The 13,078-nt window shown below is 51.8% G+C and overlaps 4 protein-coding genes across 4 annotated transcripts; 3 read left to right on the top strand and 1 right to left on the bottom strand.

Annotated features, from left to right (window-relative positions):
• The first annotated feature begins 2,371 nt into the window (after positions 1–2,371).
• On the top strand, positions 2,372–4,488 carry LOC115261271 (histone H2A-like). Its single transcript, XM_062842483.1, has one exon. The coding sequence runs from the start codon at positions 2,450–2,452 to the stop codon at positions 2,828–2,830; it is 381 nt and encodes a 126-aa protein (XP_062698467.1). The 5' UTR covers positions 2,372–2,449; the 3' UTR covers positions 2,831–4,488.
• LOC115261269 (histone H4) lies at positions 4,485–4,823 on the top strand. Its single transcript, XM_029862643.2, has one exon. The coding sequence runs from the start codon at positions 4,496–4,498 to the stop codon at positions 4,805–4,807; it is 312 nt and encodes a 103-aa protein (XP_029718503.1). The 5' UTR covers positions 4,485–4,495; the 3' UTR covers positions 4,808–4,823.
• A 4,249-nt stretch (positions 4,824–9,072) lies between these two features.
• On the bottom strand, positions 9,073–9,478 carry LOC115261594 (histone H2B-like). The gene has a single exon (XM_029863495.2). It carries the CDS (start codon positions 9,476–9,478, stop codon positions 9,089–9,091), a length of 390 nt encoding a protein of 129 aa, XP_029719355.1. The 3' UTR covers positions 9,073–9,088.
• A 44-nt stretch (positions 9,479–9,522) lies between these two features.
• LOC115261242 (histone H2A-like) lies at positions 9,523–10,542 on the top strand. Its single transcript, XM_029862616.2, has one exon. It carries the CDS (start codon positions 9,523–9,525, stop codon positions 10,114–10,116), a length of 594 nt encoding a protein of 197 aa, XP_029718476.2. The 3' UTR covers positions 10,117–10,542.
• The last annotated feature ends 2,536 nt before the right edge of the window (positions 10,543–13,078 follow it).

Raw genomic sequence — 13,078 nt, 5'->3', positions numbered from 1 at the left:
TCTCTAAGCAAAAAGCACCATTGCGAGATGGTGATGCTTGATATCAGCAAGGCCTATGACAAAATTTCGAAGAATGGGATCATCAATCAGCTCGAAGAATGGGGAATATCTGGCCGGTTGCTCGACTTTGTCAGGGACTACTTCGAGGAGAGGTACTTCCGAGTAGCAATTGGGGGTTCTCTATCGGAACGGAAAAAGCAAACAAATGGAGTGCCACAGGGCTCAATACTGGCTGTTACGCTCTTCGTCATCGGCATGAATTCCATATTTGAAAAGGAAATGGGTAAGGGTTCATCCCGGATAATGCGATTTTTTGTATATGCCGATGACATAGTGGTGCTGGTGTCTGGGCTGAATCCAAAAGCGGTCAGGAAGGAGATGCAGGAGACGATCACCTGGATTGGGAATTGGGCCAATGAAAGAGGCCTGACAATAACTGCAGAGAAGTCGAAACATCTACACATGTGTAAAAAGCTGAAACATCTAGATCTTCCAGAGGTCACGCTGAACGGGACTGGCATTCCGCTGGTTACAAACGCCAAAGTGTTAGGGGTTACGTTCAACAGCCGTTTCAACTTTAAGCAACACGCCATGGAGGTGAAAAAGGAATGCAAATCGCGGATAAATCTGCTACGAATGATCGCTCGGAGGTCCGGAGGAACAAGGAAAACCCTACTCTACATCGGAAAGGCGCTGATTGAGCCTAAAATCTTCCACGGATGGGGCATCGTCAGCCGAAACGGAGACCAAGTTGCAAGCGTACTGAAACCAGTCTACAACGACATACTGCGAATTTCTTCAGGAGCGTTTCGGTCCAGTCCAATAGCAGCCATATGTGCAGAGTCCGGTGAACTGCCGTTCGAGCACCTGGCCTGCCACAGACTGGTGTCCAAAGCCTCGAAGCTGGAAGAGAAGAAAAGGTTGGGAAACTTCGAAGGTGAATGGCCAATATCAGTGCGGGCGAGGAACAGCTTTAAACAGTTGACAGGACAAGAACTACCACCCGTGGCGGAATTCCCGCTACCGTTAAGAAAAGGATGGACATCGCCAGAGGCAACAGTGGATTGGACTATCAAATCCCAATTCAAGGTAGGCGAGACAGCTAGAAAGGCGCAGATGCTGTTTACGGACCTGGTGGAAACCAAGTATGAAGACTGCAAGCAAATCTTTACCGACGGGTCGGTAGATGAGGAAGAACGTGTCGGCCTGGGAGTTGTTTGCAGCGATACAGAGGAATGTGCTCGCTTGCCGGAGGGGTGTACCATCTTCTCGGCGGAGGCCAAAGCTTTATGCTTGGCACTTCAATCGATTGATCCTGAAGAGAAAGCAGTGATCTTCACAGACTCGGCCAGCTGTGTATCAGCGGCCGAATCCAGCATTACCAACCACCCATGGATTCGAACGGTGCAGATAGAAATGGAAAAGAGGAACGCAGCGATTTGCTGGATCCCCGGACATACCGGTATACGCGGAAACGAAAAAGCAGATGCTTTGGCAAACAATGGAAGAAGAGTCCCAATGGTAGATCAGCAAATGCCTGCCGTGGACCGGAATTCGTGGGGAAAAAAGATGTTGTTGTATGCATGGGAAGCGGCCTGGTACCGGGAACGGGAGGTGAAGTTGAGGAAGGTGAAGCCCTCCACGGCCCCGTGGAAGGATCGGAAAAGCAGAAGGGAACAGATAGTGTTGACCCGATTACGGATCGGGCATACGGGAATCACACACGGATGGTTAATGAAAGGGGAAGAGTGTAAAAAATGCCAGTTTTGTGGAACTTTCTTGACGGTGGAACATATACTGGTCGAATGCCAAGAATTCGAAGGGATTAGGAGGGATCTGGGAATGGAAAACAATCTAGGGGAAGTGTTATGTTATGAACAAGAACGGGAAGAAAAAGTGTTAAAATTTTTGAAAAAAGTGAAGCTGCTACATGAAATTTGAAGGAAAAAGAGGAAGAAGTGATAATGGGATGTAGGGAAAAGGGAAAAAAGGGGGGGATGGGAAAAAAAAAAAAAAAAAAAAAAAAAAAAAAAAAAAAAAAAAAAAAACTCTGAAAATACTCTGATACTCTGTTAAACAAGGGAAGGGAAGGGGGAAAAAACAAAAAAAAAAAAAAACAAAAATAGGAAAACAAGCAAAAAAGGAAAAAAAGAAACTGAAAAGAAAAAAACAAAAAAGGAAAAAAAAAATGTGGACGTTAGAAAAAAAAAAAAAAAAAAAAAACAACTCTGAAAAATACTCTGTGAAAACAAAACCATACTCTGTAAACGTACAAATGATTAAAACTCTGTAAACTCTGTAGGAAATGCTGAGACGGATCGAAATGCCAAGGACCCCGAAAAGAGGCGAATGACCGTTTTTAACGGTTAAAGCCTCTCAAATCAAGGAAAGGAAAGGAAGGCCCTGCCATCAGTATAGAGGCAGATACACGCACGCACGCACGCACACAATGTCTGGCCGTGGCAAAGGAGGCAAAGCGAGGGTGAAGGCAAAGTCCCGTTCCAGCCGTGCTGGATTGCAGTTCCCGGTCGGTCGCATCCACCGCCTGCTCCGGAAGGGCAACTATGCCGAGCGGGTCGGTGCCGGGGCCCCAGTCTACCTGGCGGCCGTCATGGAGTATCTGGCTGCGGAGGTGCTCGAGTTGGCGGGAAACGCTGCCCGTGACAACAAGAAAACCAGAATCATCCCCCGTCATCTGCAGTTGGCCATCCGCAACGACGAAGAGCTGAACAAACTGCTGTCCGGCGTGACCATCGCCCAGGGCGGTGTCCTGCCGAACATCCAGGCCGTTCTGCTGCCCAAGAAGACCGAGAAGAAGACGACGGCATAGGCTGGGCAGCATTCCGCTCGCGTCCTCGCGTGTCGACCCAACATCAAAACCGTCCTTTTCAGGACGACCATATCCCATTCGCCCCGCTGGAGAGTTGTTTCGAGACATGTTCTGTTAGCCCACACATTGTTCGATAGAGGAGTTGGTGACAACATTCTGTCGATGATAGTTTTGCTGAGTATCGTTTGGTTGCTAAAGCCCAGTTTCGTGTTTAAATGAAATCGCTCGAGAAATGTCTTGACCGATTCCTAACAGTGCCACTTGAATTGTCATTTCTTCGGTACGCAACTGCGTACTGCGATCAAAGAAAACGAATTTCTCGGGCAATTCAGGCACGTGCATCACGATAGGCCGCGATGTGGTCGGATTCGATTGCTAATAAATTGGCATAAGCTACCTGAAACACACACTTCCACGCCGACATTCGACATTGACGTAATAAAGCTGACCGTTCCGTCGCCGTCTGGCAGACCGAGCGCCGTTGGTGACAACATTCTGTCGGATGATAGTTTTGCTGAGTATCGTTTGGCTGCTAAAGCCCAGTTTCGTGTTTAAATGAAATCGCTCGAGAAATGTCTTGACCGATTCCTGGCAGAAACTTCCTAACAGTGCCACTTACTTGAATTGTCATTTCTTCGGTACGCAACTGCGTACTGCGATCAAAGAAAACGAATTTCTCGCGCGATTCAGGCACGTGCATCAAGATAGGCCGCGATGTGGTCGGATTCGATTGCTAATAAATTGGCATAAGCTACCTGAAAACACACTTCCACGCCGACATTGACATTGACATTGACGTAATAAAGCTGACCGTTCCGTCGTCGTCTGGCAGACCGAGCGCCGTTTATCACATGAGGCTAATTCTGTCCGACAATCTAGTCTAGGATATTCGTGTTAACTCTTCCGTGGAACGATTTCGGTGGCCCTGAAAAGGGCCGTTTGTAAAAGGGGACGAGAACTTGCTGGCGCGTCCTCCAATTTAGGCGCGCTCGCCCCGGATGCGTCGAGCCAGCTGGATATCCTTGGGCATGATAGTGACTCGCTTGGCGTGGATAGCGCACAGGTTGGTATCCTCGAACAGGCCGACCAGGTAGGCCTCGCTCGCCTCCTGCAGGGCCATGACGGCCGAGCTCTGGAAGCGCAGGTCGGTCTTGAAGTCCTGGGCGATTTCACGGACCAGACGCTGGAATGGGAGCTTGCGGATCAGCAGCTCCGTCGACTTCTGGTACCGGCGGATCTCACGCAGAGCGACCGTTCCCGGCCGATAACGATGGGGCTTCTTGACGCCTCCGGTGGCGGGGGCGCTCTTGCGGGCGGCCTTGGTGGCCAGCTGCTTACGAGGCGCTTTCCCTCCGGTGGACTTGCGGGCAGTTTGCTTGGTGCGAGCCATGGTAGCACGAAAATTGTCGAAACACGTCCAATCCGACCGAACGCACGCGACAGAATGAGGCCGGAGGCCCGGGCTGCCGGTTGGTTTTATGCGCGTCGCATTGTCGCCGGCCAGCCAATCACAAGCCGGCAGAAACGGCACACACGCGTCATAAAACCGACCAACTGTGAGCGGTGCGGGCATCAGTTCCACAACAACCGTTGCCGAGCGCGGACGCACTCTCCAAGCACTCACTCACTCACTCGTGGCTCAACCTCGCACTCGCTAATCGCAAAATGACCGGCCGTGGCAAGGGCGGCAAAGGACTCGGAAAGGGAGGCGCCAAACGTCACCGCAAGGTGTTGCGTGATAACATCCAGGGCATCACCAAGCCCGCCATCCGTCGTCTGGCTCGTCGCGGCGGAGTCAAGCGCATCTCCGGGCTTATCTACGAAGAGACCCGCGGTGTGCTGAAGGTCTTCCTGGAAAACGTTATCCGTGATGCCGTCACGTACACCGAGCACGCCAAGCGCAAAACCGTCACCGCCATGGACGTTGTGTACGCTCTGAAGCGCCAGGGACGCACCCTGTACGGTTTCGGAGGGTAAACGTGTCTCTCTGCGGCTAAATCTCCCCCCATTTCAATTTCAAACGGCCCTTTTCAGGGCCACCAGGAAGCGATCCGCGAAAGAGTTGGAACAGGATTAAATTTTGATCGATCCCCCTATGCACAAGTGTAAGAGCTCTGCATTTTGCTACCCCGTTGTTTTACGTTGCGGAGGAAACCGAGCAGCTGCGTGCCGCTCGCACCGCTTTGGAACCACTCACACTACCATAATAGTAGTCGATGTTTGGCTGGTTTCTGGCGCAAGACCACCCCGGACGGCGGGGGGCGCATCGGGAGATGCGCCCGGCTCACCGAAACGACTTTTCGCTCGCGATGCATCCAGCTTGGAAACATTCAAAACGGGCGGTTTGCAGATCAGACGACATTTCTCAGCCTATCTTGATGCATTGGGAAATTCCTTGCCTGAATCGCTCTAGAAACCGTCTTTTCTCCGATCGCAGTGCGGCAGTTTCGAGGAAACCGGCAGTCACCGTAGAAAATTCGCTCAAGAAGTTTCTTGTGGAAAAGGGGGGGAAACGAGGGAATGAGAAACACTCCGGGTATCGTAACTCTTGGGTGAAATCTGATTCGGTAGTCCTGAAAAGGACTGATTGTCTGAAATCGGGTACTCGGGATCGGTGGTGCGCTTACTTCCTGGCAGCGGTCTTCTTCCTGGGCGAGGCCGCCTTAGCCGCCGGGGCAGCCTTCTTCGGTTTCGGGGCCTTTGGCTTCGTCGCAGCGGTCTTGGAAGGTTTGGTGGCCTTCTGCTTCGGGGCAGCGGCCTGTTTCACGCTACCGGAGTTCTTCTGCTTCTTGGTGGTGGTGGCGGTCATGGTTTTCTTCGCCGCGGCTGGCTTCTTGGCTTTCCCCTCGCCGGACGGTTTCTTTGCCGCCGCCGCCACCGTCGTCTTCTTCTGCTTTTGCTGCTGCTGCTGCTCCCGTTTGGCGCCCTTTTCGCGTTTCTTCCCATCGGCGGCCGTCTTCGGTTGCTTCTTCTTCTTCTTCTTCTCGCCGGTGGTTTTCCTCGCCTCGGCCTTCAGCTTGAACGATCCGGACGCGCCGGTACCCTTGGTTTGGACCAACGTGCCCTTCTCGACGCCGTTCTTCAGGGCCTTCTTGACGAACCGGGCCAGCTTGGTGACATCGCATTTGTAGTTGGCTGCAATGTACTTCTTGATGGCCTGCAGGGAGGACCCGTTGCGCTCCTTCAGGGTTCGGATAGCAGCAACTACCATCTCGTTCACCGGCGGATGGGCCTTCGGTTTGCCCTCTCCCTTGGGGGTCCTCGGCTTCTTCGCCTTGGCGGCGGGCGGCGGGGCAGTAGCAGCAGCAGCGGCGGCGGCACCGGTTTCAGCGGCAACTTCGGCAGACATCTCGATCTCGGCACTGGTACTGTTGTGTGGAGCTGTGTGGAGAGCAGTCGGCGCACACGAACGAACAGAGTGGAATGAGAACACACCAGACAGCAGCCCCGCGGCTCGAATCTGATGTCTGGGATAGGGATGCATCGGACGAGTTGTTCGCGAAATGGTGCACAGATCTAGGGCAACAGCGCTTGCCGTCGGGCAATTTTCCCTCACCTACGGTCAACAATCGACGGTTTCGACTGTCTTCCGGGCAAGTATTTGAATCTTGCTAGCAGTTCGCCCCTGCCGTACCGTGCTGGCACCCGGCGGGGCACGGCGGAACCCTAACGTAACGGTTCCGGTGCGTCTTCTGGTGTAGCTTCGCTCGGGAAAACAATCAATAGTTGCCACTGAAACAATGCCTGCCTGTCAATGCGTGCATTCGGGCACCACGACAGTTGCTTCGAACGGGCCAGACCAGCGCGGGCAGCTTCCGGTTGGTGGCCGGCTGGTTTCGCGGCTGTTCGTAACAGCACCCTGCGGTGGCCGAAACTGGCTGCGGGATGCAACGGATCCTAACGAGGGCCCACCGGCCCCGCAGTTCAGCCGTGGTGTACACGTTTTCCACCGACCGGAAAATGTGCGGAAACGGGTTTTGGAATGGAAACATTTTCCCGTACCCATTTTCCGACTGGCGATCACGGGTGATGCGCGTACTGTCTGGATCGCGCGCCGCACCAGCTGCAGCGGCCACTTTCTGCAGGGGCATCAATCCTCCGGTCTCCAGTTCGATATTTCGTCGGTTTCCTGCAATAGGGGGCACAACTCAAAATTGGTCATTTTCGAGATTTTGATGGCACAAAGGCTAAACATAGATTTTACAGGAGACGCTTCGAGATTCCCCATTTTCAAACGCTTATTCGGAACATAAAGCCACGAAGACGAAGAAGAAGAAGAAGAAGAAGAAGAAGAAGAAGAAGAAGAAGAAGAAGAAGAAGAAGAAGAAGAAGAAGAAGAAGAAGAAGCAGAATATGGACTACTGCACGAATTCATTCTGGCCTGCTTACTCTCACACGAAATTTGACGTTTGAGCGGTGTCGGAACCTCTCAAACGTCAAATTTTCTGCGAGAGTAAGCAGGCCAGCGTAAGTACATGCAGTGGACCACACCAATTTGGAAAGTAACACACCACAATGCCCTAGTGCGCTGCTGTACAAACCGCCGATACGTGACACCTACTACTTACTCTCCACAGCCTACCAGGCTCGAGCAAACGAACTAAGCTGCCACCCTGAGCCCTGGCACGTGTCCGGGAAAACGAGCGAAGAAACAGCCCCAGTGTTGGTCGATGGTGTCATTCCTCTGCACGCCAGACGGAAGCTATACTCCCGCATGTACTCTCTAGCCGTGTGGCAGGCACTCTCTTGCCCAACAGCAACTTGGGAAACATAGTTCGTCGGTTTCCTGCAATACGGGCACAACTCAAAATTGGTCATTTTCGAGACTTTGATGGCACATAGGATAAGCACAGATTTTGTAGGAGACGCTTCGAGATTCCCCATTTTCGAACGCTAGAAGAAGAATATACTAATTTGGAAAGTAACACATCACAATGGCCTAGTGCGCTGTAGTGCAAACCGCCGGTTTGTGACACCTACTACTCACTCCACAGCCTACCATGCTCGAGGCTGAGCCCTGGCACGTGTCCGGGACTAACCTGCAAAAGCTTACAGTTCAAACCACGCCCAATGCCTTTTGCTGGAAAACGAGCGTAGAAACAGCCCCAGAATAATCTGCCTAGTATTCGGAAACGTGTGAAATCATAACGAGAAGTAGCAGTTTCATTAGATAACCGAGCTGTACTGACAGAGCGAGCAACAACTGTGTATATGTGTAGTGTATACTTCCGAACTGCTAACAACCAGTATTGGTCGATAGTGCCAGAAAGAAGAAGAAGAAGAAGAAGAAGAAGAAGAAGAAGAAGAAGAAGAAGAAGAAGAAGAAGAAGTATACTAATTTGGAAAGTAACACATCACAATGGCCCAGTGCGCTGTTGTACAAAAGCTTACAGTTCAAACCGCGCCCAACGCCTTTTGCCGGAAAACGAGCGAAGAAACAGCCCCAGAAACGTGCGAAATCATAACGAGAGGTAGCAGTTTCATTAGATAACCGAGCTGTACTGGCAGAGCGAGCACTGTCCGGGACTAACAGAGCGAGCAACAACTAAAAGTGCTATAGTGTATACTTCCGAACTGCTAACAACCAGTATTGGTCGATAGTGCCAGAAAGAAGAAGAAGAAGAAGAAGAAGAAGAAGGAGAAGAAGAAGAAGTATACTAATTTGGAAAGTAACACATCACAATGGCCCAGTGCGCTGTTGTACAAAAGCTTACAGTTCAAACCGCGCCCAACGCCTTTTGCTGGAAAACGAGCGAAGAAACAGCCCCAGAAACGTGTGAAATCATAACGAGAGGTAGCAGTTTCATTAGATAACCGAGCTGTACTGGCAGAGCGAGCACTGTCCGGGACTAACCTGCAAAAGCTTACAGTTCAAACCGCGCCCAATGCCTTTTGCTGGAAAACGAGCGTAGAAACAGCCCCAGAATAATCTGCCTAGTATTCGGAAACGTGTGAAATCATAACGAGAAGTAGCAGTTTCATTAGATAACCGAGCTGTACTGACAGAGCGAGCAACAACTAAAAGTGCTATAGTGTATACTTCCGAACTGCTAACAACCAGTATTGGTCGATAGTGCCAGAAAGCAGAAGAAGCAGAAGAAGTATACTGATTTGGAAAGTAACACATCAGCCAGCTAGTAACGATGGGAAAGTTTGCCCCCACTTATTGGAACTATATTTCGGAATCAACTCTTACGCGGGAGGGTTGCAGTGGCCCTGAAAAGGGCCTTTTTCGGGGTGCGGGGATCGATGTCTCGTCTACTTCGAGCTTGTGTACTTGGTGACGGCCTTGGTCCCCTCGGAAACGGCATGCTTGGCCAACTCGCCGGGGAGCAGCAACCGGACGGCGGTTTGAATTTCCCGGGAGGTGATCGTCGACCGCTTGTTGTAGTGCGCCAACCGGGAGGCTTCGGCGGCGATCCGTTCGAAGATGTCGTTGACGAAGCTGTTCATGATGCTCATAGCCTTCGACGAGACACCGGTGTCCGGGTGGACTTGTTTCAGCACCTTGTAGATGTAGATAGCGTAGCTTTCCTTTCGGCGTGGCTTCTTCTTCTTCTTTTCGCCCTTGACGATGTTCTTCTGGGCCTTGCCGGCGGCGGGCGACTTCTTGGTGGCCTTTCCGCTTGCTGACTTCGGTGGTGCCATGTTTCGAGCTTCGACTGCTTCGGCTGGGATACGCGGGCAAAGTGATGCCTACCAGCCGGCAGGGGCTCCGCTTTTGTGCCGATCGAATAGCAAGCGAAGCTCCGCCCCTTTGGCTCGCACGTCGTACCAGTCCGTTTCGTTCGTGCCGTCCCAGTATTGGTGCAGCGCAGCGTTACTCCAGTACAAAAGCGCTCGACACCGTCGGCCCTGCCATCAGTATAGACAGAGGCAGATACACGCACGCACGCACGCACACAATGTCTGGCCGTGGCAAAGGAGGCAAAGCGAGGGTGAAGGCAAAGTCCCGTTCCAGCCGTGCTGGATTGCAGTTCCCGGTCGGTCGCATCCACCGTCTGCTCCGGAAGGGCAACTATGCCGAGCGGGTCGGTGCCGGGGCCCCAGTCTACCTGGCGGCCGTCATGGAGTATCTGGCTGCGGAGGTGCTCGAGTTGGCGGGAAACGCTGCCCGTGACAACAAGAAAACCAGAATCATCCCCCGTCATCTGCAGTTGGCCATCCGCAACGACGAAGAGCTGAACAAACTGCTGTCCGGCGTGACCATCGCCCAGGGCGGTGTCCTGCCGAACATCCAGGCCGTTCTGCTGCCCAAGAAGACCGAGAAGAAGACGACGGCATAGGCTGGGCAGCATTCCGCTCGCGTCCTCGCGTGTCGACCCAAAATCAAAACCGTCCTTTTCAGGACGACCATATCCCATTCGCCCCGCTGGAGAGTTGTTTCGAGACATGTTCTGTTAGCCCACACATTGTTCGATAGAGGAGTTGGTGACAACATTCTGTCGGATGATAGCTTTGCTGAGTATCGTTTGGCTGCTAAAGCCCAATTTCGTGTTTAAATGAAATCGCTCGAGAAATGTCTTGACCGATTCCTGGCAGAAACTTCCTAACAGTGCCACTTGAATTGTCATTTCTTCGGTACGCAACTGCGTACTGCGATCAAAGAAAACGAATTTCTCGCGCGATTCAGGCACGTGCATCAAGATAGGCCGCGATGTGGTCGGATTCGATTGCTAATAAATTGGCATAAGCTACCTGGAAACACACTTCCACGCCGACATTGACATTGACGTAATAAAGCTGACCGAGCGCCGTTTATCACATGAGGCTAATTCTGTCCGACAATCTAGTCTAGAATATTCGTGTTAACTCTTCCGTGGAACGATTTCGGTGGCCCTGAAAAGGGCCGTTTGTAAAAGGGGACGAGAAAACTTGCTGGCGCGTCCTCCAATTTAGGCGCGCTCGCCCCGGATGCGTCGAGCCAGCTGGATATCCTTGGGCATGATAGTGACTCGCTTGGCGTGGATAGCGCACAGGTTGGTATCCTCGAACAGGCCGACCAGGTAGGCCTCGCTCGCCTCCTGCAGGGCCATGACGGCCGAGCTCTGGAAGCGCAGGTCGGTCTTGAAGTCCTGGGCGATTTCACGGACCAGACGCTGGAATGGGAGCTTGCGGATCAGCAGCTCCGTCGACTTCTGGTACCGGCGGATCTCACGCAGAGCGACCGTTCCCGGCCGATAACGATGGGGCTTCTTGACGCCTCCGGTGGCGGGGGCGCTCTTGCGGGCGGCCTTGGTGGCCAGCTGCTTACGAGGCGCTTTCCCTCCGGTGGACTTGCGGGCAGTTTGCTTGGTGCGAGCCATGGTAGCACGAAAATTGTCGAAACACGTCCAATCCGACCGAACGCACGCGACAGAATGAGGCCGGAGGCCCGTTTGCCCGTTTAAATTTCGTTTATTTTCTTAGTTTTTGGTTTTACAATTGGTTTTACATTTCAAGGGTTTTGCCCTGGGGCACTTCAACTTTGGGGATACATACATGTTTTTTTTTTGTTCTTGGTGTTATTTAATTTAAAATTCTATTTTACATATCGGCTCCTGCTGAGGAGAAATTGGAAAGAATTTGATAACCTAGCTACTATATACAAAACTACTATATACAAATTTATTATTCTATGGGTTGGGAACTAGGTCCCGGATGACCTGTTGGTCCGAGTTTTGGCAACGTGCCCTGTACCGCTCGATAGACTCACCAAAGCGCTCATCGAGTGTTTTTATTCCGGCCAGACGGTGGACCTCGGATGTTCTCATTCTCGGAGGAGTGTTGAGAATCATCCGTAGAAACTTGTTCTGAACTCGTTGGAGTTTCAGATGGTGTGTTTTGGCGCAGCTCTCCCAGACTGGCACGCCGTATTCGATGACTGGTAAGATGATCTGTTTGTAGACAGCAAGCTTGTTCTTCTGAGACAGGGTCGACTTCCGGTTGATCAGAGGATAAAGTGCTTTTAGTAAGATGTTACATTTGGTGACCGTCTTGTCGACCTGTTGTCTGAACAACAGCTTACTGTCTAAGGTGAGGCCAAGATAATCGGCTATGTTCGACCATTCCACCGTTGAGCCATTAAGGGTGATCTTGCAATCCTCAGCCGGAACAAGTCTGGGGGATTTGGAATGGGGGAAGAGGATGGTCTGGGTCTTCGCCGCGTTGACACAAATCTTCCAGCTGGTGAAGTACTCTGTCAGGACATTCAGGCTTCTTTGCAGTCTCGACGTAAGCGCTCGTATAACCCTACCGTTGTGGACGACTGCGGTATCATCGGCGAACAGCGACAGAGATCCATTTTCAGGGAGTTGGGGCATGTCCGAGGTGAAGATGTTGAACAGAAGTGGACCTAGTATGCTTCCCTGCGGAACGCCGGCGGACACATCTTGCGCGTCAGAGACTGCAGCATGCATCGAAACACTGAAGGTCCTGCCCGACAGATAGTTTTGTACTATTTTCACCAGGTAGCTGGGAAGATTGTGTCGTTGTAGCTTGTACACCAGACCATCGTGCCAGACGTTGTCAAAGGCTTTTTCAACGTCTAGCAAGGCCATGGCGGATGTTTTGGTCACAGACTTGTTCCGCCTGAGGATGTTGGTTACTCGGTTCAGTTGGTGCACGGTAGAACGACCGTGTCGGAAGCCAAACTGTTCCTCAAGTAAGATATTGTTTTGGTTGGTAGCGGCAAGTAGCCGTCTGTGGATCGCCTTTTCAAGGAGTTTTGATAACGCTGAGAGAAGGCTGATGGGGCGGTAGCTTTTGGGGGAAGTAGGATCCTTCCCAGGCTTCGGGATTGGTATGACTTTAGCTGACTTCCACGACGAGGGGAAGTAGCTAAGTCTGAGGCACCGATTGAAAATCAGTGCCAGATGTTGGTAGAACTGGGAGCTCAAGTTCTTGAGCTCCAAGTTCAGGATGTTGTCGAAGCCTGGGGCCTTCATATTTTTCGATGTTTTAATGTAGGCCGTCAGTTCATCAGCTGTGATCTCCAACTCCTCCGAGAAGTCGTTGGGGATCAGATGGAGATTTGAAGCATGTTCATTGACGACAGCTTCATGCGGACTGACAATGTCTTGCCCGAGATTGTGGGAGCTGATGAAGTGCCGGCCTAGCTCCGCAGCCTTCTCATCAGGGGTTATCAAACGATCCACAGAGCTGGTGTTGTCCAGTGGACGTAACGGTGGAATGGGTCGAGATTTAGTTTTTAAAATTTTTGTCAACTTCCAGAACGGCTTAGCACAGTCTGGGAGAGAGCGGATCTTA

This window comes from Aedes albopictus, chromosome 3 (assembly GCF_035046485.1).
Source record: "Aedes albopictus strain Foshan chromosome 3, AalbF5, whole genome shotgun sequence".
Classification (NCBI taxonomy): domain Eukaryota; kingdom Metazoa; phylum Arthropoda; class Insecta; order Diptera; family Culicidae; genus Aedes; species Aedes albopictus.
Note: the sequence above shows the minus strand (reverse complement) of the source record. Positions and strands in the feature narration are given on the sequence as shown.